Genomic DNA, 27,643 nt, shown 5'->3' on the forward strand with positions numbered 1-27,643 from the left:
CTCAGTACACCCTCCAAAGTTCCAGCAAGTCATTCAGGTGCCCGGGGAACAACTGCTGAGAAACAGGAGGCACGGTACTGACTTATCTTAAAAGGCCTTTTAAAGAACGACTTGAGATTATAAAGCATTTCTCCAGCACACAGTCCTTCCCAACAAGGCAGTAAGCCTTCAGGAATGCTTTCTCAGTGCACCACTCTGCTGTTGTTTAAAGAAAACACCCCATTCAAAAGGTGGTGGCGTATTTGATATCACCACCATTTAAAGAGGAATGGAGTTACGGGAATGAGAAGTATATAATTAGTATATAATCCCTCTTAGTGAGCGAGGTAAGTACAAAGCCATGGGAGAAAGGACAGGCTCTGGAGGCCATGCAATCAGTGCACACCAGAAATGCATTTCAACTTTTATTTGAAAACAACTTAAATTTTTAGACAAATGATTTTAGTATATAAATTTGATTTTGTTTTTATACAGAATATAAAGATTTCCCTCATTAATCTTCCACGTGAAGGGGATGACAGGCCAGAAGAAAGACACACTCTGCACACAAAGTACACCTCGTATGTGTGGCACTGGAGACAAATGGTTGTCGTGCTCCTGCACATAAATTAGGACCGAGGGGGCATCACACAGTAGGGGAATGTTCTAGTCAATCGGATGCAAGAAGAAACGTGACACAGAAACTGCAAATAAGGCCAAGTCAGCAGCTTTAGTCAGGGACTCGGGTTCTAGGGGCTTGTGAGGCTACAGTGTGCACTGGACACGGCAGGGCAGAGCTAGTGGGGGCTCAACGAGGGCGTTCCACTACAGCAATGAACTAAAGGAAATGAAAGGGAGCGTGAGTGTTAGTATACCCAGGGCATGTTAGACCAGTGTCTGTGCAGCATGCTAAGTTAGTTACAACGTCTTCACTGGTGTGGATGTTAATGGTCTTGTTTCTGCCTCTTCTTTCCACACTCAGGCATGTCTTATTTTAGATGGGGTATAGCTTTTATCTATTATTTCATCCTGTAAAAACATGTGAAGACAACGTTCATTCTGGGCCAGAGGATGACCAGCGACCCTGGGAATAAAAAATACAAACTTTTAGTCCACTGTTTATTAAAGATGGTGTAGGAGGGGTCAAAACAAACACATTTTAAGGTTAGGAAATATGTACGATTTGTAAGTATTATTCCGAACTACTCATACAGTGATGCTATCAAATAATGGCCTTTTCCTTTGGTCCATGAAGTGATTTAAAACATTTTAGAGATGGTGCATCGGGTAACGGTGCCTTCGGTCAAGTCTGATGACCCAAGTTCAATCCCAGAGCCCCACATGGTGGAAGGAAAGGAATGACTGCAAATTATCTTCTAACCGTCACACGTGCCCCGAGGTGGGGACACACAAACACAGGTAAATGTAACTAATAAAAATAACCTTAAAACTTCGTAGTGTTCCTGGAATGTGTATTGAATTAGCTTTTCAATTAGTTGGTACATGCCTAAGAAACTTACATTTTATAGTTCACTGGACTTTAAGAGTTTATTTTAAAGATACAGGATCCAAACCAGCATGTTAGCCCATGCCTGTAATCCCAGTACAGGGAAGGCTGAGCAAGGAGGCTCTGAGTCCGAGGCCAGCTTGGCAAATATAAAGCAATACAATAAAGCCGGGTGCAGTTCTAAATTAGAAATGGAGGAAGCGCAGCAGGGGGAAAGAGACATGAAGTTGTCTGCTTTTCTTTCTTCCTTCCCTTTCCCCACCTTTACGTTTCCTCTATAACTGGGGATCTGACTTATACTCAGTCCACATTTAGCTTTGCCTTCTCAAAGAGTATGTTCACCAAAAACCTGACTGCAGGGGTGTGGTGGGCAACACCAGTCATCTCAGCACCTTGTGGGCTCAAGGCCAGCCTGGGCTACACAGTGAAACCTGTGTGCTACAGCAGGTAACCTCTATTTACCACTCACAGATACCAAATCATGAGTTAAAACAGCGTGTGTGCTCGCAGCCACATCTGCTAAGATCTGGCTAATCTGGGAGAACCTAACACGGATACATAATCACAGTGGGCACAGTGGCACACCTGCGGTCTCAGCTACTCAAAGGAGGGCTGGAGGACTGCCACGGCCCGGTCAGCGACAACACTGAGTAGTGCCTGAGCATCAATCGGTCTGTCCATCTGTCTGTCTCACTCCTTCTTCATCCTTCTCCCTGCAGCCCAAGCTGGGTTTGACCTTACAACATTTCTGCTCAGCTTCCCAAGTGCTGGGCCACATCTCTTAAACAAACAAAACAAAACAAAACAAAAAGCCAGCAGTGGTGGCCCACGCCTTTAGTCCCAGCACTCAGGAGGCAAAGGCAGGTAGATCTGAGTTCAAGGCCAGCCTGGTCTACAGGGCTACACAGAGAAACCTCATCTTGACTAAAACAAAGACACAACAACAATAAAAAAAACAAAGAAAGAATATTGGTTTGAGCTTATCAACAGTTACTAAAAGACAAACAATCCTAAATTTTCTTACATTTTTTCAAAAGAGAACACTTCGCCATGAAAAAAATTTTTAATGTACATTTTTACATAAAACATGCTGATAATATTGTTACCTGCAATCAAACAAAATGATTGCAAGTGTATTGTACATTTTATTACTCACAAGAGAACATACCTTAAATCAAAATCACAAGTAAAACTATTTTCTGAATGATAAAATTTTAAATGTAATTTGCATAAATTATCCAAGAACAACAAATATAAAACACAGGTCAACACAAAATCCCTCATTTCAGCATTTACCACATGGTGTTCAGCTTGGAGAAGACTTCACGTCATTTAAATAGTACAAAGTCAGGAAATGGCCCAAAGGAAAGGCAGCATGGATTAACCATGACAAGTCGTTAAGGCTGGAGATCCCCGAGTGGTTAAACAGTGAAGAGCACTGGCTGCTCTTGGAGAGGACCTGGGTTCAATCTCCAGTATGCATGGGGAGCAGACACACGTGCAGACACAACTCCAACACGCAAAATAAAATACTGAAAAAAGAAACTAACGACTATTAGTCAGGAATGTCTCAAAGCATCGTTCTCCTCCTGCCTTGAGGAATGGCAAGTACTTACTTGTTTATGAACTGTTCCAGTCCCTGCTTCCTTTCCTCGATGAAATTATCATCAAATATTCCATCGTCTCCTCTAAAAGGAAGCTGCCGCAAAAACGCTTTCCCAGGGAGCGGGGGGACTACCACCTAAAACAACACGCACAAAGTCAGTTCCCGTGGTGACCACCCAGGAGATGCTCAGTCAGTCAGTGGCAAGCCGGTCCACCCGAGCAATCTGCCTCTGGACCCACACGGTGGAGAGAGAACCAGACCCCACGAGTTGTCGGCTGACCTTCACACATACAATGTGACACTCATGTGCCCACACACATTTACATGGATGGGGACACACACACACACACACACACATACACTGAATAAATAAAATGTAATAAAAAGGAAATTTAGGGGGTTGGAGAGATGGATCGGTGGTTAAGAGCACTGACTGCTCTTCCAGAGGACCCGGGTTCAAGTCCCAGGACCCACATGGCAGCTCACAACTGTCTGTAACTCCAGTTCCAGGGGATCTGACACCCATGTCAAAACACCAACGCACATAAAATTAAAAAATATATATATAAACCAATGGTGGTGATGCATGTATCTATCCCAGCACTTAAGAGGCAAAGGCAGGCAGGCCTCAAGTGAGTTCCAGGCCAGCTAGGGCTACATAATGAGACCCTGCCTCACAACATGGAGACAAAGATACCCTCACTATGGCACCATGACTCTCAAACTTGTTTAAATACACAACTGAAAAGAAACACACAGAAGGCCAAGAATGCAGCTCAGTGTCAGGTGCAAGTGGACAACTTGGAGAAGACAGTTCTTTTCTTCAATCATGTGAGTTTCTGAGACTGAACTCAGGTCATCTGGCAAGTGCCTTTATCTGCTGAGCCATCTCACCAGCATTACATCCAATAATTTTTAAGTAATGTGAAGAGACTTGATTGCCTGCCTGTGCTGCCATGCTAGGTCTGTGAGTGGTGGGAACTGAACTAACTCGGGGCTCTGCGCACCCGAGGCAAGCACTCTACCAACAGAGCTACACATGGCAGCTCTTCTTATCAATTCACAGCCAGGAGAAGTAGTGCACACCCATAATTTCAGCATGCAGACGCAGGAGGAAAAGACCTCAGGGCTATCTTCGTTTACACAGTGAGTTTGAGGCCAGCCTGGGCGCCATGAGACCCTGTCTGGAACAAACAAATACTTCTTACATTAAAATCTGTTAATCCAAGAATGTTTGTGCATGTGGGTAGAGGGAGGATTTCTGGTGAGTATACTGTTGAAATCTAAAGTATATCAAGACGAAAGCTAGAGAATGCGACCCTAATGCCAAACACAGATACTGCATGGCACTTAGTTTCTAGCTCAGGCCTTACTGAAGAGCACAGATATAAAACAGAATAACCCACATGCTCTGCTCCTAGCAATCATGAGAGTAAAATTTTCAGAGGCTGGACTCCCAAGAGCTTAAACAGTCCCTAGTGTAAAGTAAAAGCTCACAGTCAGAGACTGCAAAGCAGACACACAGTAAGGAAGCTTGACTGGTTTGTCTTTTACACTTTAGACAGAAAGCTGTAATAAAAAGTCAACCCACTTAAACAGGCACAGGATCTCTGCAAACATTTCTCCAAAGAACATACACCAATAGCCAGTAAGGAAATGACAAGGTCGGCAGCAGTGTTAGCCACCAAATGAGAACCACAAGCACAAAGCTATCGCTCCACACGGCAGCTCAGAGAACTGCCTGTAACTCCAGTTCCACAGGCTCCGACACCCTCACACACACATACATGCAGGAAAAACACCAATGCAAGAGAAAGGAAAATAAACCATTTAAAACACTCCAGTATAGTAAATGCTATGTTTGAAAAAATGCAGTCTATCAAAATACTTCTTCCTCATGGTTATTAAAATTTTCTTAAACTGTTCAATTTGTTTATTTTTTAACATACATATGTATGTTTTCCTATTATTTTATCTTATTATTACTTTTAATGAATAAAGGTGCTTTGTCTGCATGTATGCCTGCAGACCAGAAGAGGGCATCAGACTGTGAGCTGCCTCGTTGGGTGCTGAGAATTGAACCCAGGACCTCTGGAAGAGCAGCCAGTGCTCTCAATCACCGAGCATTCTCTCCAACCCTGTATGTTTATTTTTTGAGACAGGGGTTCACTGTAGCCCTGGCTTCCTGGAACTTGCTAGCCTGAACTCAAGAGATCCTCCTGCCTCTGCCTCCTGGAATTAAAGGTGTGGGCCACCATGCCTGGCTTTATGTTTTTATTTCCGAATTGTTTTATACAGTTAGATCCTCTCTCTGCAATGAACGGCAGCCATATACTGCACTCTTCAATACATACCCAGATGTTTCAAAGTCTTTTCCTTTATTAAAATCACTTACTCACTGGTGGGTATTATTACATGGTTTTGGTAATGGGAAGACTGGCATGGCTTGGTACAAGCTAAAAATGTACTCTTCCACTGAGATACACCCCTGGTCTCCAAATCATGCTATCTGTTTCATAAACTAAATCTTCTATAAAAACATAGGTTAAGCCAGGCATAGTGGTGCATGCCTTTAATCCCAGCTTTTGAGAGGCAGAGGCAGATGTCTATGAGTTCAAGGATAGTCTGGTCTACAGGATAGCCAGGGCTGCACAGAAAAACCGTCTTGAAAAAGAGTCACAGCCCTACAACAATACAGTATTACAGCTTCTCAGGGGTGGGAGAACAAAGACCCTGGGAATGAGTGAGTGTGTGGCTCCCAAAGTTTTGCTGCTACATCCTTAATATGTTCTTGGTATCTAGGAGCACAAACACATGATCAATATAGCACGAAGCACTGTGGGCTACTCTCCGGCTTTCGGACTCTAAAGCTCCTGTGGCAGTTGCTTAGTGCATGCAGACCTCCAGCTGAGTCCTGCTGCAATGCTACGGCCTATGACTAAGTTAGGAGACAATGTGCTCCTGTAAGGCGAGGGCTCTACCTCTCCACCATCGCCACGTGTCTAATCGAATGTGAGAGCCTTCAAAGGAATCTTAATTGATTCAGAGCTGCACCTACAAGCCCCAGAACAGGGCAAGTCTCAAATCAGTCTTCAGATGTACGCTGCACACCAGACATATCACCTGTTCTGCTCCTACCTCCCTCTTCTAGTTTCAGGGTTTCTCTTCATTTCCTGCCATTTTTATTTTATGGAGTGTCAGAAAGTAACATGACCTTTCATGAGCACACTTGTATATCAGCCCCTGATACCCACCAGCAAGCTTATCTGAAGAATATGGATGTATCACACAGTAAGATCAGCATTTTATGACACTTCTACATACATGTGGGATAATAAAAATGTTGACTATGAGTCACACAAAACTGGAAAATATCCTGACATTGAGGAAGAGGAAGGAAGGACAGCAGAAGGACTGAGAAGTGACTGCACTGTTGAGCACAGAAGGAAAAGAGCTGAGACCGTGAGATGGACTCACTGACAGCCAGTCCTCCACTGGCTGTCACCCACTTTCAGATACATTCTGGAGACCTTAGGTTACACTGTAAGAAAAAGAATAGCACATCTGAAAGAATGCTTACCTTGCTCTCTCTCTCTAGTTCACTTCGAAGCCATTCAAAGTCACTGTATCTCCTTCTAACAGTAGATTCCTTCAGCTTGAAGATAGGAAGATTTGTCTGAAACCAAAACAGTCACTCCTAAGTTGAAGCACATTAAGGCATTTCCAAAAGGGAGGAAGATGCCTGCCCCATTGACAACATGACAAACAGAGTAGTAACTTCATGGTTTCTGTAAGGTAATCAAGCACATCACCACCCAGCTGTCTCCAGTCCTCCTTCCCCAGTTCATTTTGAGACAGTTCCCTAGGCTAAGCCTTGACTATCATGCACTGTGTAGTCCAGGGAGGCCATCATCCTGCCCTGGCCAGGCACCACCCTTCTTTCTGTGGTGCCAGGAATGACCCAGAGCTTTGCATACTGGGCAGAGCTACATCTCCAGCCCCAAACTACAACCTTCCCTTTGGTTTCTCCTTTGAAGTGTGTGTATCTTGAGTGTATGTGAGAGACTGTGTGAGTGTGTATGAGGGAGAGTGGGTGGGTGTGGAGGTGTGTGCGCGCGCGCGTGCGTGCGTGCGTGCGTGCGTGTGTGTGTGTGTGTGTGTGTGTGTGTAGGTTGGAACACACATTTTGAGTTAGTTCTTTCCTTCTACCTTGTTTTGAGGTGGGCTTCTTGTTTTAGCTACTAAGCTGTGAATTTCTGTATCTGGCCTACAAGTTGTGAGAGATTCCTGTGGCTCCATCATGCCTGCCATCACGTCATCCAGCTTCTTAGCACGGTTCTGAGGACTGAATTCATGTCATCAGGCTTGCAGGGCAAGCACTTTTGTTTATTGAACCATCTTCCTGAACCTTAAATATTATCTTTCACTGCTTTCTTTAAAAATGCCAAAAAGGACAGGGAAAGTGTTGTGGTTTCTTTAATTATCTAGTAGTAGAACATTAAGAGACAAACAAACAAACAAAGAAAAACCACTCCCCTAACCTGAAAGGCAAACTCAGGGGGCTGGAGCGGCTCAGCAGTTAAGAGCAGGTACTACTCTTGCAGAGAACTAAAGTTTAGCTCCCCGCACCCATTCTGGGTGGCTCACAACCACCTGTGATGGGACTCCAAGAGACCCAGTATCTTCTTCTGGTCTCTGTGGGCACATACCCATATCCACACACCCTTAAAAAACGGCGATTAAGGGTTGTAGCTCAGTAGTAGAATATATATGTTCACCTATGTGAGGTTAAAACTAAGTCACAGCAGCAGGTAAACTACTCTGAGAGAGCCAGGTCTTTATAGGAAGAGAGCATATTTAAGAACTGAGAACATAGCCAGTGTGCTGGCGAATGCCTTTAATCTCAGCACTCAGGAGGCAAGGCAGGCAGATCTCTGTGAGTTCGAGGCCAGCCTGGTCTACAGAGTGAGTTCCAGGACAGGCACCAAAACTACATGGAGAAACCCTGTCTCGAAAAACCAAAGATTTATGATAAAAAAAAACGTCAGCAGAAGAAAATGGATGAAAGAATTAAGATTTCTGTACTCAGGAGCAAAGCAGGATGTCAAGTCAAGGTCAACCTGGGACTCACAGAGATGCCTGTCACAAAGTTTACAGAGTTCAGAAATGATTTAGTGTAACAAATGCCAACCTCTATCAAAATCCTACTTAATACCACCCACTCTCTTGGGTAAATTTTGTTAATTCAGTATTTGCACTTGGGGAACTGTAAACTGTTGAAAAAGGAATTAAGAGGCCCTGGAGGAAAGACTTCCTGCTTGGTAGATGAAGGCATCATGCTGTAGTGTCCATCGCTAAGAAAATTCTCATCTGCTAATCTTAGTGCCACCAGTAAATAGCTGTCCTTCAGCAGTGAAAGGCTTCCTACTGAGGACCTTGAGCTCATTCTGCAGTGGCGTCAGTTTTCCAAAGCGTATTAACCTCTACGTTGTATACCTTAGAGCATGGCGCCTTCTACACATGATAGTGGCCATAACAGTGTATACGTTTCAAGCATGAAACCAAATCTCACAGGAGGTTTAAAAGCACTTGAGTTTTCTTTCCCAGGTAACCACAACATTTGTTCATTGTATTAATGACTAGGAGCAAAATTGCACCTAACAAGACTCTTATTATACTCAAAGTCAAACTCGTATTTAGAGACGCTGGCTTGCTATACAGAGGAGCATTCTGATTCCTCAGAAGGAAAAAACTCAGCTCCCCTGGAGAGCAGGATGATAATTCCCAGAAAGAAAGCACTGGATTATGTCTCTCTAATTTCACCCATTGGCTTTTTAACCAGGTTCACCCTTCCGCATTAAAATATGAAGTCTTTGTAAGTGTCTAAAAGACAGAAAGGTCTTTACAGACTGAGTGCTTTCTGCAGGTGAGATTTTACGTTCTGAATTCCCTCCTCTCAAATTACTTTACAAAAGGGATTAGCTGCTCTCTTTATTCAGTATGTTAAGATCAAGCCTGTGAAAAGAGGTCCCCAAGAATTTTCATACTTCTGGGTACGGAAGTCTATAAAGTTAATCTCTGAAACAACATATCAAGCTTACAGGTACAATGTTGAGGGAAGAGTGCCAATTCAGCTCACTTTCCCTTCCATTTTCCCTTTTGAACTTCTGACACAATCATGATTATATCTGATTCTCTATAGTTGAGTGAGGAATGAGGGGAAAGGCTGTCTTATTAGCTAGTAGTTTATGTATTTGGCAAAGGATCTTTTAGGTTTATTCAGCTGGCTATAACTCTACTCTGGAGTTCTGACAAAGTCTAGGAGGATCTCTGGGCTAGGGTGGAACCAGTGACGGGAGGGAACTTGCCCAGTTTACTCAAGACCCTCCAGCACTCTAAAAACAAACAACTGAATCATTATTTTCCCACTACATTTAGAATACTGAGCTTGAGTAAAACGCCTGTCAGTTTCTCCTAATCAGGTGTAGTGGCATCTAGCAATCCCAGAATTAGAGAGGTTGAGGCAGGAGGGTCAGAAATTCAAAGTGCAACACAGAAAGTTGGAGGCCAGGCTGTGCTACATGTCTCAAATATAGTTTTCCTGGGTTGGGGATTTAGCTCAGTGGTAGAGCGCTTGCCTAGCAAGCCCAAGGCCCTGGGTTCGGTCCTCAGATAGATAGATAGATAGATAGATAGATAGATAGATAAATTAAATAGATAGATAGATAGATAGATAGATAGATAGATAGATAGTTAGTTTTCCTGGGGCTGGAGAGATGGCTCAACATTTGGGAACACTGGCTACTCTTCCAGAGGAACTACATTTGGTCCCCAGAACCCACATGGTGGCTCATAGCAGTTCCAGGGGACCCAAAATCCTCTTCTAACCTACGTGGACAAAAGGCCCGCACATGGTAGGTGTACACACACACACACACACACACACACACACACACATGGGGAGGCGGGGTTGGGAAACAATCATACACATGAATCTAAAGGTAAGTTGTTTTGATCATAGAAGATCACTTGAACTTACTTGATCAAAAGAAAAAGAAACAACTGCCATGTTTTGTATGAACCACTGAGCTATCACTATTGGACTGCAAACCCTTGTTTGGCCACTTTCAAATTATTTAATGCTTATAAATGGCCTGAGGCTGGATAGTCCCCCAAGCTCCCAGCTTCGGAAGACTCATCTATTGTTTATCAAGTATCTGTAAGACAACAGTGCTAAATATGGAATCATTATATAAATCAATGGATCAAATGCAGTCTTGGTCCTCATGAAACTTATGAAACACAAAGAGAAATACAAAGAAGACAATAATAGAAAACTCTGTTCTGTGTGGTTAAAACCACAAACAGGACTTGGAGCTCAGTTCATTGACAGAACCTTGTCTGTATGTTCAAGGCCCTAGGACTGATCCCAGTACAGCCGGCTCCTCAACCAAAGGATCTATACACCAAAAACACTTAAGAAGGGAAACAGCAAAAGCAGAAACTAACTGAGCAATTTGGCCAGGGTAACAGGTGGGACAGGGACTCACTCTGCAGCCCCAACTGGTCCTGAGTCCTCCCTGCCCTCAAGAGCTCCATCCCTCGGCTCCCCAGTGTAATGGATAGCCATCCCAGCATTGGCCTGGAAGTTCCAACCCTCATTGAGGCTTCGGTAATGGTCACGCCCACAAGGCAGGGCGGAGGAGGAAGTGGAAGACCAAGGATCGAGAGGAGGTCCGCTCTCTTGGTTCGGGGACGCTGGACGCTGGAGGTAGACGGAGCAGAGTTCTCCAGAGAACACCGCGGGACTGCGCTATACCTTTGCCAGACCCTGCAACCTACCCCTTCATTTGTAAGTTACCCCACAAAATAAACCTCCCTTTTAACTACGTGGAGTGGCCTTAATAATTTCACCAATTCCCCAGTCTTGGGGTTTTTGTTTTGTTTGGTTTGAGTTTTCTTTTTGACTGTGCGTGCTGGTGAGTGTGGGTGCATGTGCCCAGAAGCCAGAGGTACTGGACTCCCTGGAGCTGGAGTTACAAACAGTTGTGAGTTTCCCAATGTGAGTGCTGGGAACCCAACTCCAGGCTTCTGAAACAGCACAGTCACAGGTGTGAACCTTAATGAGATTAAAGTGTCTCTAAAAGAAAGCTGGAAGACTGGGTGTGGTCATGAATTAAAATAATCACTGTAGACACCTCATCCAAAGCAAGGGTGGGGGAAGGCTGCTCAGTGCAGTGTGACTGCCAGGGAGGAGCAGTTCTGCTGTGCTGTTCCCTGACAGGGTGACTAAATGACAAATTCTAATACTTCAAAGAGCTACACAAAATGATTTTGAGTATTTCTGCCACGAAAGAAAGGATGTTTGAGATCGGTTTAAACAGATTTAAAGACTGTGTACTAACACACATCCAAATTCATATTCAACTAATGATATTTTATTATGTAAAAATTTTTGTTGTTTTGAGACAGATGTTCACTACATAACCCAGGGTAGCCTCAAAGCACTCCGAAGCCTGGGCTGGCCTTGAATTCTGCTACTCCTGCAGCAGCCTCCCGAGGACTAAAACTACAGGTACACACCACAGACCTGTGCAATTTTAAAGAACTAGACAAAACAAGACAAAAAAAGAAGACGGGTGGATGAGATGGCTCAGTAGGTAGGGCAACCACTGCCAGCCAAGCCTGGTGACCTGGTGATGATCCCTGAGACCTATATGATAGAGAAGAGAACCCACAGGCTGTCATCTGATCTCCACATTTGTGACATCACATGTAAGTACACGTGTGCATGCACACATGCATGTGTGCACAGAGTGAGTAAAAATGTAAGAATTTTTTAGAGACGAAGACAAAGATGGACTATCATGTTAACACAATGATATGGGAATAAATCTGCCCGCTCTCTATAGCACCTATCTTTACTGAGAGGTAGTTATTATTATTATTTTTTTTTTAACAGATTCTGTCTTGCTGTATTAAATACATCTTACTATTACCTAAAGAACCTCTAGGGTTTCTAAGCACTCAATTCTTTCTTTTCTCTGTAAGTCTGTGGTGGAGACAGGCAACATGCCTTGTGGTCTGTCTATTTCCATCCTATTTACTGAGACAGGTTCTGTCACTGAAGCCTGGAGATTACTGATTGGCTAGACCGGCCATCCAGAAAACCTGCTGGGTCAAGGACTGTGCCACCGCTTCCAGCTCTAATGTAGGTGCTGGTATCCAAGCTCAGGTCCTTATGCCATGGCCTCTCTGAACAGAAGACTTCTGGGAAGGGTGGCGATGTGGCAAGGTGGCTGGGAGACAGCTCTGGTGGGGCAAAGAGGAGGTGAAGCCCTGCTTGACTGCTTACTTGTACATTTTAAGACTGGAAGTGGGAACTGACAACCAAATGAGACAAAGTTACAATATAATTCAGTGCTTGTGGTTTCTGCTTCCCTCTATGTTCTCCAAGTTAGCAACATATTTATTTCCCAAGCCTTCTGCAGTAGGCTCCAGGCAGTGATTCCCATGCTCCAAGAGTCTCTGTGTAAGGAGAGCAGGGAAGGGCCCACTGGAGTCTTGTGTTGACAGTGCTTTCCTAAGACAAGCCAGCCGTAACAAAGCTGGTGCCTTGAACGGTTAACACTGAGAAGGATTCAGTTTCCCACAGAAGGCTGCTGAGCTATGATAAACAAGGAAACGTAAATGTTTGCTTCTTTGCAAAAAATTAAAATATTGTTTAAGAATTTGGGGCTGGCGGGATAGTGGTGGCACACACCTTTAATCCCAGCACTCAGGAGGCAGAGGCAGGCGGATTTCTGTGAGTTCGAGGCCAGCCTGGTCTACAGAGCTAATTCCAGGAAAGGTGCAAAGCTACACAGAGAAACCCTATCTCGAAAAAAACAAAAGAACCCTTCTTAATTTAATGTATATGCATCTGTGTCTGTGTGTATGCATACGAACATGTGTGCAGGTGCCTGCAGAGGTCAGAAGGTGATGGAGCCCCTGGAGCTTGAATTACAGATGGTTCTAAGCTGCCCCATATGGGTGCTGGGATCCAAATGCAGGCTCCCTGCCAGAGCAGTGTGTGCTCTTAACTGCTGAGCCTTCTCTCCAGCCTTCCTAACTCTTAGCATCTGGCTTTGTTCCATCATGACTAGTCAGACATTTTGGCAGTGATGTTAATGCTTTCTGAGGCCCCCACTTCAGGTGTGCTTGCAGGACACATGGTTTATGTTAAGGTACAGTCTGCCTTGCCAGGTTTCTCCAATGGAGGTAACTTAGTCTCCTTCCCCGTTCCTCTCTCTTTCCCCAACCTCTGCCTTATTTTCTGAGCTGGGGCTTGAGTCCAGGGCTGTACATATCGAGGTTAAAAACTAAACCACCTGCTGCTCACCCAGTCCTTTCAAGCATCTTTTCCTTTTCCTCTAAAACCTGTTATTCATTCATTCATTCATTCATTCATTCACTCACTCATTCATTCATTCATTTATTGTCAGGGCTGAGGACTGAACTCAGGGCCTTGCACTTGCTAGGCAAGCGCTCTACCACTGAGCTAAATCCCCAGCCCAAAACCTGTTCTTTATATTGTTCAAGACTTGCAAAACTACCAGAGGACAAAATGAATTATACTTTTTGGAGAAACTACATATTTGGGTGAATTTGCCTAAATATTTTTGTCAGTACTTAGGCCTGAACACAACACAGGCCCTTGAATGCTACACATCCATTCATCTCACTAATTAGTTACACCACCAATCCATGTGCCTACTTTTAACCTAAGACAGAGCCTAGTTTTGACTGCAGAAAGGAACCATTCCCTGGCAGACACCATGTGACTAAACAGACTGTTTTATGTTTACAATCTGTTGACTGGGCATAGGGTACATGATGAGGTCTTACAGGGTTATGGGTACATCTATATATCATCTTGCCTATTCTTTTGCAAGTTGAAAACTGAATTCTTCTTAGCTCATGAAAAAGATGGACTAGATTACAAAACCATGGAACACAGAGAAAACCAAGTAGGGCATGATGGTGCACGCCTACAATCCCAGTGTGTGGAAAGGAGAGAAAGAGGATGAGGAGTTCAAGGCGATCCTTGGATACAAAGCAAGTTTGAGACCAGTCTGGGCTACACACGACGTGTCTCAAAGACCAAAAGAAAACTAGAAAAGAACAAGAATGAAAGCCAGCAGAGAATTGTGCAGCACTGTCTTTTTCTGGTAATGTACTTCAGACAACACCAGAAAGAAAACAGTGACCATGTTAGAAAAGATCTATATGCCCTGTACTTTCATCTGCTCCTTCAGAAACCAGCCATTTTTTTCCCACAAAAACTGTATTATTTATTAATCACATGGGTAAGATCATCAGCACTCCAAATGGACAGTGGCAGGACAAATTTCTGAAAAGCACGGTACAGAGATCTAAAACAAGTACTCTTTGAGTCTAGGCACAGTAAGTTCCCACTACTGTCTTACACACATACACAGGCTGACCTACTGAAGTCAGCAGCTCACACACACCCTATATGTAACCTGATTATCACTGATACCAAGCAGAAAACCAAGCTTTAAAATGCAATCGACTGAATATAGCTTAACAAAGATAGCAGAAAAATGTTTACCAGGTGTTTCTAGTATTTCTTCAGACAGTGTCACGTGTACGTTTAAAAAGACTGGCAACAGCATCAAAAGTGCACTCGACAGAGCACACTCTATTCAGCCACTCCTCAGAGAGGTAAGTGGATGCCCCCGGCCCTCATTCAGCAGTGCTTTCTTCAAATATCTGCATCAGAGATAAAGGATAAGCTGCAGCCTAAACCATTACCTCGCCCTCCAGTACTCTGGATGCTTGTTTTACCCAATCTGGAACAGCATGAATAACCAGAGATATGGTTTATAACCTAGATGAACTCCTAAATATGGCTGGAGAGAAGTCACTTAAGTGAAGAATAAGCTTTTAGTCTGAAGAACCTTTGAAATGGAGATTGTGACTAGGCCAACGTATTTAGTTTCTTTCTTTCTTCTTTTTTAAACACTAAGGACATGGCCTTCCAATGATACAATTCCTCATTATTTTAAGGAAGTATCCTTTATGGTATAACTTCCAAAAAGGACAACAAAGAGTTATTTAAACTGGTTTAATGCATAAACCAAGTAATTCCATATACTCTTCCCACTTTGTTCATACTCTTCCCTTGTGACTGGCCAAGAACATGGAAGGTTTTCGAGGAATGACTTAACAGAAGTGTATCGTAACTCCACTGTAACAGAAAATCATATACACGTTTACAAACAAGTACACAATTCTATAGACTGATGGTGGGAGGAACAGGCCTACTAATTAGTATGCCAGTAAATACTCACTTTTTTGCATATTTTATATGTATAAAGCTTTAAAATTTGTATTTAACTCGTATCTTTCCAACTTGCAAGCTAAGAATCATCCCTAGAATTGACTGCCACTTCGAAGTACTTCAAACGGTCTGGGGAGTATAGTGGCTTGGTTACCTTCCTGTAGCTGTGATAAAACACAATGACTAAAAACAACTTATGGAATAAAGAGCTCATGTGGGTTTAGGGTTTGAGAGGCCAAGAGTCCATCATGGCAGGAAGGTCAGGCATTAGACAGCAGGCACGGTGGCAGGAGCAGGGATCTGAGCACCTCTCCTCTCTCTCCTATTTCCTTCCCCACAAGGGTCTCCCTGTGTAGACCAGGCTCAGAACCCTGTCTGCTCCTGGCTCTTGAGTGCTTGAAAACAAGCACAGGGCAGAGAGAACAAACTGGAAGGGGCTTAAGTTCACTCCAAATGACACACCTCCTTCACCAAGTCTGCACCACCTAAACCTACCCCCAAAGGGGCACCAACTGGTAAAATGTGAACATGCCCATGGGGGATAGACAGGGTCATTTCTCATTCAAACTCAACATCAAATGGATTCTGACTTAGCTGAGATGAATATGAACAATATTTTACCCTGGTAAGGATAATGATCCAGAATACAATGAGAAACGTGAACTGGGAATGGTATGCAAGCATCATTGTCATCTATAATGTAAAAAATAGGGGAGAGAATATACTTAGGTGGCTCTATTCAATAATCTTAAAATTCTTAGGGAATCACAAAAGACTGAATAGCTAAAACAATTCTGAGACAGGAAAAAGGTGGAGACATCACACTTTCTGATCTACATAATCAAAAGTGTATGGGCTGGCCAGACTACTCAATGGGTAAAGGCACTTTGCTGCCAAACCTGACTGTGGGAGTTGGACCCTCAGACCCCACATGGGAGAGAGAACTGACTCAGTAAGCTGTCCTCTGACCTGCACATCTGTGCCACAGCTCAGGTGCACACACCCTCACACAACTGTCCTCTGACTTCCACATCTGTGTGCCACAGCTCAGATGCACACACAATCACACAAAAATAAGTACCTTTTAAAAATGAAAAATAGGGGGTCTCTGGCGTGGTGGCGCACACCTTTAATCCCAGCACTCAGGAGGCAGAGGCAGGTGGATCTCTGTGAGTTTTGAGGCCAGCCTGGTCTACAAAGTGAGTTCCAGGACAGCCAGGGCTATACACAGAAACTCTGTTCAAACCAACAGACCTGCCAGAATAGGAGAGAACCTGGAGAGCCACACAGCTATGGTGAGCCTTGAAAGGCTGCGCACTTGCATAAAACTACAAGTGTGAGAGAGACTGGATGATAGGAACATGGATTATCTACAGACTACAGTAGAATGTGATTCCTTCCACAGGCAGGATTCAAACAGACATGAGAATCTGGCTATGTAAAGACAAGAGCAAGTTCATAAATTACCTGAATTTCTTAATACATTCCTCAACCTACACACTGATCTCTTCCAAAGTAGAAATTTTCTAGCTCAAGATATTATGTATAACCTTTGACCCATGGCTAATCACTAGTGTTAAGATGATCCAGGGGTGACTCCCAGGAGGCCAGCCTTTAAACCTCTTGAAAAACCAAATATTCTGCTCACAGAAACAGCAGTTTCAGGCTATAGACTTACAGACAAACCCCTAAAATAAATAATGAACAGCAACACTGGGCATGATGTGTCTCTATCAAATTGTCTTAAAAAGTACATATGACTTCTTGCCCATAGACTGGCAATGCTCTTGCTGTTTTTGCAGTGGGTAGTATACACTGCAGACTCATAATTGGTCATAAGATTAAGAATAAATGACTGTTGTGGTGGCACACACCTTTAATCCCAGTACTTGGGAGGGAGAGACAGGCAGATCTCTGTGAGTTCGAAGCCAGCCTGGTCTAAAGAGAGAGTTCCAGGACAGCTAGGACTGTTACACAGAGAAATCCTGTCTCAAAAAAACCAAACAACAGGGGACTGGAGAGATGGCTCAGAGGTTAAGAGCAAGGTCTTCCAAAGGTCCTGAGTTCAATTCCCAGCAACCACATGGTGGCTCACAACCATCTGTAATGTATTCTGGTGCCCTCTTCTGGCCTGCAGGCGTACGTGCAGACAGAACACTGTATACATAATAAATAAATAAATCTTTAAAAAAAAACAAACAACAACAAAGAGTAAGTGACTGCTGAGTGCACCTGGGCGGGGGAAGGAAGCCCAAGGCAGAGTGCTTGACTAAGACACAGGACTCCTCAGCCTGAGTCAGGCTCAGGAACACCATGGAATGGGGGTGGGAAGGATAGAGAACCAAAAGGGGTGGGGTGCTTTGGAATGCTACCTTGCTGACCCTGATGGCCACGGTATTCTCAGCAGGTCTGAGACAAGACCTGGACAAGACTGGGTTCACCAACATTCCATCATGGGAAAGCTGAACCAGCCCCTGTATTCTGAGGATTGATAGGTACTTAACAATTGATGGGGTATGAGGAAGGTTCATGAAGCCCTCACTGGGGACCTTTAGGGAGTTAATTAACGGTTACTGGGGAAGGCAGATATTTCTCTTCAGTGTGTAGCCAATGGTATGTTGTCCATATTCTTATAAAGAATCTCTTACCCATGCTCTTGTACATAACTAATTAAACTACAAAACAAATCAGGAACATGAAAGAAGAAGGGGGACTCATTGGAAAATAAAAAAAATTGGAGGAGGGACAAGAGAGGGTAATGAGAAGTGAATATGACCAAAATGCATTACATACATGTATAAAAATATCATGAAACCCATTATTAAGTAAAATTAATATATGCCAATAAAAACAAAAATAACTGGGTATAGTGCACATGACTTTAATCCTAGCACGTGGCAGAGGCAGGTGAATCTCTGAGTTCCAGGCCAGTCTGATCTACACACACACACACACACACACACACACACACACACACACAGAGAGAGAGAGAGAGAGAGAGAGAGAGAGAGAGAGAGAGAATGAATCTATTGGTGAGCCATGTAAGGTAAAGTTTGAGAACTTCTTACCCAACTTCTCATTACTATAACAAAACAGCAGAGGCAATTAGTCAATAAGAGAACAGGCTTAGTATGGCACAGGACTCTGACTAAAGATATATACCACCATTCCCAGCTAAAACGTCTGTAAAGAAAATCCTTTTTGAGCCAGGGGTGGTGGTACATGTTTAGAGTATCCACACTGTGGAGGGTAAGGCAAGAGGAAGAGCTAGCCTGGGCTAGTCTGAGTGAGCTACATAGTGAGACTGTGTCTCAGCCCACTCCCAATTTTCCGAAAGAATCAAGTATAGGGATTAATCCAACTCAAGCCATCTGTACATCTCAGAGGCCACCATCACTTATGATCATATAAACACAAACTGAACAAGCCAAGTTCAATTTCCTTTTTTTTTTTTTTTTAAGCTGAGGATCGAACCCAGGGCCTTGCGCTTGCCAGGCAAGCAGAGACCACTGAGCTAAATCCCCAACCCTCAATTTCCAAGAGACTAGACAAACAGCTGTCTGGTGGCAGGAGCCTAACATTCCAATTTACATGACTGCTAGGGGCTGGAGAAGTGGCTCAGTGGTTGGGAGCACTGGCTGGCTGCTCTTCTGGAAGACTCAGGTTCAATTCCCAGCACCCACATGGCAGCTCACAACCATGCATAACTCTAGTCCCAGTGGATCTGCCTCCCTCTTCTGGCCCCCACAGACATCATACCCGATGGCCTATGTCCACATCTAAAGCTTTCCTTTTTTCTCTCTTTCTTTTTTGTCAGGGTCTCTCATCATAGCATGGCAGTCCTTAGTGTGAAAACCAAGCTGTAAGCCAAAGACAGACAGACACCTACTTCTGAACCTCCTGTCTCTACCAAGTGCTGGGATTGCAGCCGTGTACTAATGACATGACAGGGACATTAAAAAGAATTTCTTAAACTGAGTGTAGTGGCGCATGCCTTTAATCCCTGTACTTGGAAGCAGAGGCAGGGAGATCTATGAGGTAGAGGCCAGTCTGGTCTACACTGAGCTAAATCCCCACCCCCCCCCCCCACCCCCGCCTTTTCTTAAAGATCAATTCCCTCTTGTATAAAGGACATAAAATCTCATGAGCAAAGACTCTGGAAAAACCAGTATGGGACAAGGACCAGAGTTAAATTTGAGAGAAGAGCAGACTAAACTATCTTAGATATATCACAAGGACCAGTTATGCCAAAACAGGGAATAATTATAGCCACTTAAGAATCTGCAACTAAAGCCGGGCAGCGGTGGTGGCGCACGCCTGTAATCCAGCACTTGGGAGGCAGAGGCAGGCAGATCTCTGAGTTCGAGGCCAGCCTGGTCTATACAAAGTGAGTTCCAGGAAAGGTGCAAAGCTACAGAGAAACCCTGTCTCGAAAACCAAAAGAATCTGCAACTAGCTAGGTATGGTGCTGTATGCTGTATAGTGGGAAAGTGAGGCAAGAGGGTAGAGTTTGAAGAGAACCATGCCGACAACTGAGACTCTGTCTCAGAAAAGACACTTTTCCAACTAGGGGTAGGCAGGAAATGAAACTTAAGTGGTAGGGGTTATCTGCATAGTATGAATGAGGTCCTGCGTCACAGGCTTAGTTCCACACCAGGCAGGGCTACACAGAGACTAAAGAGGTAGAGAAGACACATTAAGAAATCATGCATCATGTCCAAGTTAGTTTATTCCAGGGATACAAAGATGGTTCAACATATGCAAATCAATAAACTTAATACAAAATATATAAAGGGCAGAAATCACATGATCATTCCAACAAAGCTCAATATCCCTTCACAATAAAAATCCCTGGAGAAGCCGGGCAGTGGTGGCGCACACCTTTAATCCCAGAACTTGGGAGGCAGAGCCAGGAAGTTAGAGGCCAGCCTGGTCTACAAAGCAAGTTCCAAGAAAGGCTCAAAGCTACACAGAGAAACCCTGTCTCGAAAAACAAAACAAAACAAAACAAAACAAAAAACAAACAAATAAAAAAATCAAATCCATGGAGAAACTAGGGATTCAAGGAACTAGGTCAACACAATAAATGCTGCACAGGGCAAACCTACAACCAACATGATGAGAAACTGAAAAGGCGTTTCCACTAAAATCAGGAAGACAGGTGCTTCAAGTCTTAACTAGAGCAGTGAGACAAGAGAAGCAAGCAAAGGGGTGGACAAATAGGAAGCAGAGGTTCAGTTATTGCTAGTTGCAGACAACACAATCCTCCACAAAAGCCTCTAAGGACTCCAGCAGGAAACTCAGTAACACTTTCTGTGAAGTAGCAGGATACAAAATCAGCACACAAAAATAAGGAGCTTTTTATTTAGTACAGCAAGAATGAACCTGCTGACAAAGAAATCAGAAGAAAAAAATCCCACTTATAAGAGCTTCAAAAAACAAAACAAACTGACAATTTAGGAATAAACTAGGTAGCAGGCATAGTGGCGGCGCACATCTGTAATCCAGGGGCAGGAGGAAGAGGATCTCTGTGAGTTCACGCCCAGACAGCCAGAGCTACATAGTGAGACTCTGCCTTTAAAAGAGAAAGGGGGGGGGGGATGAGTGAGGGAGGAGGTGAAAGATTACTACAAAGAAACTTTAAAACACCAAAGAAATAGAAGATGGCACCAGAAGATGTTCAGAGCACCTATGTTCACAAATCAGCATAATCAATATTGTGAAAACGGCCCGCCCTAGTGCACAGTTATTGAAACCCCCATCCAAAATGTCGAAAAGATTCTCTCAGAACTAGGGACAATCTCAACCTGCACACAAAGCAGGAACAATCCCAAACAGCCGAAGCACCCCTTAGCAGAAAGCTATGGTGCAGCCATCCATCCCAATGCTGGACCCAATCACACCAGTGACAGGAACATGACAACACGGACCCAGCACAGGCAGACAGGCAGACACATGGAACAAACAGGAACAAGGATGAGAGTCACAACTGCAGACACCTCATCTCTGACAAAGGAGTCAAAATCATACGCTGGAAAAAAGACATCTTCAACAGATGATGCTGGGGAAATGCATCAGATCTGCACATGTCAAAGATGCCTCTAAAACTCTCTCTCAGCCTGCCCCCAAATCACAACAGAGCAAATATATTAGACTTGAAACGCAAACTGCTAGAGCGGTGGTTCTCAACCTGTGGGTCATGACCCCTCTGGGTAGAGGTTGAGTGCCCTTTCACAGGGGTTTCCTAAGACCACCTGCACATCAGATATTTACATTACGATTCATAACAGTAGCAAAATCACAGTTATGACGTAGCAATGAACATTTTTATGGTGGGGGGGTCACTACAGCTTGAGAAGCTGTGTTAAGAGTCCCAGCATTAGGAAGGTTGAGAACCACTGCACTAGAGGAAACACCTGCAAAACATTTCAAGATTTAGGCAGACCCAGATTTTCTGAAAAAGACTCCAACAACGAAGGAAACAATTCTAATAACTGGCAAATAGGATAGAATGAAATTAAAAACTGTGAAAAAATTTTGTCTGGCTCTGTCTCCCGAGTGCTGGCATTAAAGGCTTGCGCCACCACCGCCCTGCAGTAAAGATATTTTTATGTGAACTGTCTGTCCACATGTATGTCTCTGCACCACATGTGTGTCTGGAGTCTCTGGAGGTAGAAGAAGGCATCTGATCCCCTGGACCTGGAGTTAAATGTGGCTGTAAGCTGCCAAGGGGGAAATGAATCTGGGTCCTCTCAAGAGCAAGTGCTCTTAACCATTGAGCCATCTCTCTACCCCCTTAAAAGATTCTTGACTGGGGAGAAGATGCTTACCTGATATACATGAGGCTCCGATTTAATCTCCAATACCACAAATAAAATAAAATAGCTTCTCCCTCTGGGCGGAGTTGGCGAATGCCTTTAATGCCAGCACGCAGGAGGCAGAGCAAGGCAGATCTCTGAGTTCAAAGCCAGCCTGGTCTACAGAACGATAGGCACCAGAACTACACAGAGAAACCCTGTCTCGAAAAAACAAAACAAAACAAAACAAAAATTGCTTCTCCCAGCAAAGAAAATCACCACAGCGAAAAGACAGCTTACAGAATGGAAGAAAAAGCTTTGCCATATAAAGAACCCCATTTTTTTTTCTCATTTTGCCATGTGTGAGGGTACACACTTTTAGTCCCAGCACTCGGGAGGGAGAAGCAGGCAGATCTGAGTTCAATGCTAGAACTCACAAAGTGAGTTCTAAGGCAGCCTTGTCTATACACCAAGAAATCCTGTCTCAAAAAAAAAAAAAAATCTTTTTCATTTTAAACAAGTTTATTTAAACAGGAAGATGCTTGGATCAATAATATTACCTAGGATTCATGGGTTAAAACATTTTAACAGCCCGGGCAGTGGTGGCGCATGCCTGTAATCCCAGCACTCGGGAGGCAGAGGCAGGGGGATCTCTGTGAGTTCAAGGCCAGCCTGGGCTACCAAGTGAGTTCCAGAAAAGGCACAAAGCTACACAGAGAAACCCCTGTCTTGAAAAAAAAAAAATTTAACAATTTATTATTTTTGTCTTATATGTATGGACATTTTCCCTTCATGCATATGTACACCACTTGCATGTCTGGTACCTGTTGAGGCCAGAAGACGACACTGAACTCATGGAACTGGAGTTACAGTTATGAGCCACCATGTGGCTGCTGGGAATTGAACCCGGGTCCTCTGGAATGGCAGTCAGTGCTCTTAACCTCCAAGCCATCTCTCCAGCCCTAATTCATGATTCTTTTTTTCTTTTTAAGAAATTTTCTATTCACTCCACATACTATCCACAGATCTCCCCTCCTCCCACCCCCAGCCCTCTTTCCCAAACCACCCCGCATCCCCACATCCCCCAAATCAAGGTCTCCCATGGGGAGTCAGCAGAGCCCAGCACACTGAGCCTAGGCAGGTCCAAGCCCCTTCCCACTGCACCAGGCTGCGCAAGGTGTCACACCACAGGCACTGGATTCCAGAAGCCTGCCCATAGACCAGGGACAGATCCCGATTCCCCTGCCTGGGTGTCCCCCAAACAGTTCGAGCCAAACAACCATCTTCTGCATCCAGAGGGCCTAGTCCAGTCCCATGGGGGCTCCACAGCCACCAGTCCACAGTTCATGGGCTTCCACTAGTGTGGCCGGTCATCTCTGCATGTGTCCCTCGCCTGCAGTATCTCTCCTCTTTTTCATCAGTTGGATTCCCAGAGCTCAGCCTGGTGTCTGGCCATGGATCTCTGTATCTGCCTCCATCTGTCACTGGACAAAGGCTCTATGATGACAGCTAGGTTATTTGCTGGGCTGGTCACCAGAGTAGACCGGTCCAGGCACCCTCTGAACCACTGCCAGCAGACCAAGGTGGGGTCAACCTTGTGGATTCCTGAGAGCCTCCCCAGCACCCTGCCTCTCCCTATTCCCATGATGTCCTCATCTATCATGGTATCTTCCTCCCTGCCCTCCCACTCTGTCCCTGTTCCAGCTTGACCCTCCAAGAGTAATTTATCCCTCCTTAAAATTTAAAAACAAACTGTAACCTAGCAGTGGTGGCAGCGGTGATGAATGGCTGCACCTTTAATCCCAGCACTCAGGAGGCAGAGGCAGGAGGCTGAGTTCAAGGCCAGCCTGGTCTATTAAAAAAAAAAAAGGAACCCCCCCCCACCACCACCCCCAAAAAAACCCAAGATTGCTCTACAATAGGAGCTATTTACAAAAGTTATAGAATCATCGTTGGTTTTACAATGATAAATAAAAACATTAAAATTCTCCAGGAACAAGATATGAGAGAATTTTTATGTTGTTGGATAAGAGACAATGAGAACAAAAGAACCCCTAGAATATAAAGGTAAAGGTTGAAGAAGCATGCCACTAAATGGGGAAGGCGCTGGTTTAAAGAACCAGTACTTTCCCCCATCCCACCATCACCATTTAATGCTAACCAAAATGAACAGTAACCATCTAGTTTTTTTTTTAAAAGTGTAGCCAGGCAGTGGTGGCGCACGCCTTTAATCCCAGCACTCGGGAGGCAGAGCCAGGCGGATCTCTGTGAGTTCGAGGCCAGCCTGGGCTACCAAGTGAGTTCTAGGAAAGACACAAAGCTACACAGAGAGATCCTGTCTCAAAAAAAAAAAAAAAAAAAAAAAGTGTAGCACACTTGTGCACACACGCAAGCTATTTTATGTCCAGTAAGAGAACAGGAAAGGGAAATGAAAGGCAGAAAGCTATTCTGCAGTAATGAGGATGGGGACCAAACTGCACTTTCTGCCCATGCACCCTTCCTCTGTAACAACATTCTGAAGTAAAGCACCAGGTCCCCTTTACCTCTTGTCTGCTTCTATCTTCATCCCCCATTTCCAGCTGTGCAGATCTGTCTGCTCCATTGACTGACAGCCTATCAAACTGGAATCTGACCTGTCTCACTGACAAACCCTGTTGCTCACTAAGTGGCAAGTGCCTCCTAAAGAGAACCATCGCCAAGTTAATACAACCGTGGTTCTCAGTCCTGACTCTTCCCACCAGTCTCCCTAGATGAAGCTTCACAAAAGAGGGACCTGGCCCGCACTGAAGGAGCCTTCGAGACAGCACCAGGAGCACCAGGAAGCAACAGATGTGGGCACATGTCATATGTTCCCTCCTTTCACCCAACATAGGAACACCAATAACTAAACACCAAAAAGCCAACTCAACTAGTCAGTAAATAGTCAATAAACTGAAAAGACAGCTCTCAAAGAAAGAAATACGAACAGCCAATGAAAGGTTCAACATCCTCAACCATCAGGAATACAACTGAAAGTGTTTGAGGGCCAGGGAGATGGCTCGGCAGGTAAAGGCACTTGCCCCCATACCTGACGACCTGACTTCAATCCCCAGGACCACATGGTGAAAGAACAGACTCCCAGAAGTTAATCTCTGAAACCCACAGGGAAAGCATGGCATACATGCACCAAAAACCACACATACATAAAATAAGTTTTTAAAAATGCTTTGAGAGTCTATCTCACCCCAGGCAGAATGGCTGTCATTAAAAAGAAATATGGTAACAAGGACATGGAGTGAAGAAGAACCCTTATCCACTGATGGGAGGAATGTAAACTGTTTTAGTCATATGGGTGTTAGAACATGGAGGTCCATCTGTGAAGTGATCCAGGGCCCTATGTCAGCAGCACACCAGAGGCAGATGCACGATGCCTAACTGCTAGTGTGCAGAACCAGCCTTGGCGGACATTAACAGATGCACGGAGAGTGTGCAGAACCAGCCTTGGCGGGCAGTAACAGATGCACGGATAGTGTGCAGAACCAGCCTTGGCGGACAGTAACAGATGCACGGATAGTGTGCAGAACCAGCCTTGGTGGACAGTAACAGATGCACGGATAGTGTGCAGAACCAGCCTTGGTGGACAGTAACAGATGCATGGATAGTGTGCAGAACCAGCCTTGGTGGACAGTAACAGATGCACGGATAGTGTGCAGAACCAGCCTTGGCGGACAGTAACAGATGCACGGATAGTGTGCAGAACCAGCCTTGGCGGACATTAACAGATGCACGGATAGTGTGCAGAACCAGCCTTGGCGGACAGTAACAGATGCACGGATAGTGTGCAGAACCAGCCTTGGTGGACAGTAACAGATGCACGGATAGTGTGCAGAACCAGCCTTGGTGGGCAGTAACAGATGCACGGATAGTGTGCAGAACCAGCCTTGGTGGACAGTAACAGATGCACGGATAGTGTGCAGAACCAGCCTTGGCAGACAGTAACAGATGCACGGATAGTGTGCAGAACCAGCCTTGGCGGACAGTAACAGATGCACGGATAGTGTGCAGAACCAGCCTTGGTGGACAGTAACAGATGCACGGATAAACATAATGTGGTACTTACAGCAACAGAATCAGAAATGGAATTGTTCCGATCTAAGCTGGACTCAGGAGGATGAATACCACTCTCTCCCACGGAGGAGGAAATCTAAGTGTATTTGTGGGGGTGGGGTGGGGAGATGGGAGTGGAAAAGGGACTATGAGCAGAGGGACCAAGAGGGGAAGAGAGAGAGGTCATGTGAAGAAGAGGCACAAGGGAAGAGCTTGTTTTGTTTTGTTTTGGGTTTTTTGTTGTTGTTGTTTTTGTTTTTCAAGACAGGGTTTCTCTGTGTAGCTTTTGACATCTGTCCTGGAACTCTTTGTAGACCAGGCTGGCCTCGAACTCACTGAGATCAGCCTGGCTCTGCCTCCCAAGCACTGGGACTAAAGGTGTGCGCCAAGGAAGGGGGCCAAGGAGAGGAGGAGAGAGACAAAATAGGGTAGAGAATGGTTTCAGTCAGACAGTGACAAGGGGTCTTGGAGAATAGAATGGTCAGAATCCACCATATTCTACGACCCAGGCAGGTCTATAAACCAAGATGCTGGCAGGGAAAGAAGGATGGAGAACAGAGGAGCTCCCTCTACTGGCCCATCTTCTGCACTCACCCCCCTGGCCAACTGAAGTTCTCACTACACATTATGCACATTTCCAATGTGCTGCCGTGCCATGCTGGAATTGAACTTACCACCCCACCACCACCACCTCCAGTCTACACTGAGAGTGTGTGTGCACTCGGGCATATGGAGGCCAGGTCAATCGTTTTGTTTTATTTGAGACAGGCTCTCTCTGTGCAGCCCTGGCTGTCCTGGAATTTGCTCTGTAGACCAGGCTGGCCTCAAACTCAAGAGATCTGCCAGCATCACCAACACAAGACCAGAGGCCAATCTCAAGTACTGTTCCTCAGGATCCATCCATAATGGAGACAGGAGTCTCTCACCAGGACCTAGGCCTCTCAGATCAGGCTGGGCTGGCCAGCTGGGCTAGCTCCACCTCCCAAGCGCCATCATGACTAGTTTTTTACATGGGTACCAGAGGGTAACTCAGTTAACTATGATGGGAATAAAGGTAGGTGTGTGTGTGTGTGTGTGTGTGTGTGTGAATATGCCCAGCTCAAGCTTTTCAGGGCTACTCATCTTTTAGTCAAGCATCTAATACAGTACATGTTCATCTACTAGATTGTTTGGGGGGGAAAAACTGATCAGAGTAGTCTAGTCCTGTTTCAGGATGGTGTAAACTTTTGTTTTTTGAGAGTCTCACTAAACAGCTCAGATTTGCCTAGAAGTCACTATGTAGTCCAGGCTGGTCTCAAACTCTTCCTGATCCTCGTGCCAGC

At 44.7% G+C, this 27,643-nt stretch overlaps 1 protein-coding gene across 1 annotated transcript in view; it reads right to left on the reverse strand.

The window, feature by feature from the left end:
- Window positions 1–391: 391 nt before the first annotated feature.
- Snx3 (sorting nexin 3) overlaps window positions 392–27,643 on the reverse strand; it is a 36,591-nt gene continuing 9,339 nt past the window's right edge. The window contains exons 2-4 of the mRNA XM_036169366.1: window positions 6,673–6,768; window positions 3,103–3,227; window positions 392–1,063 (exon numbers count right to left, since the gene is read on the reverse strand). Coding sequence (XP_036025259.1) covers window positions 958–1,063; window positions 3,103–3,227; window positions 6,673–6,768 — 327 coding nt within the window. The 3' untranslated portion in view covers window positions 392–957. The remainder of the gene's footprint in view (window positions 1,064–3,102; window positions 3,228–6,672; window positions 6,769–27,643) is intronic.

Source organism: Onychomys torridus, chromosome 19, assembly GCF_903995425.1.
Source record: "Onychomys torridus chromosome 19, mOncTor1.1, whole genome shotgun sequence".
In the NCBI taxonomy this organism is placed as follows: domain Eukaryota; kingdom Metazoa; phylum Chordata; class Mammalia; order Rodentia; family Cricetidae; genus Onychomys; species Onychomys torridus.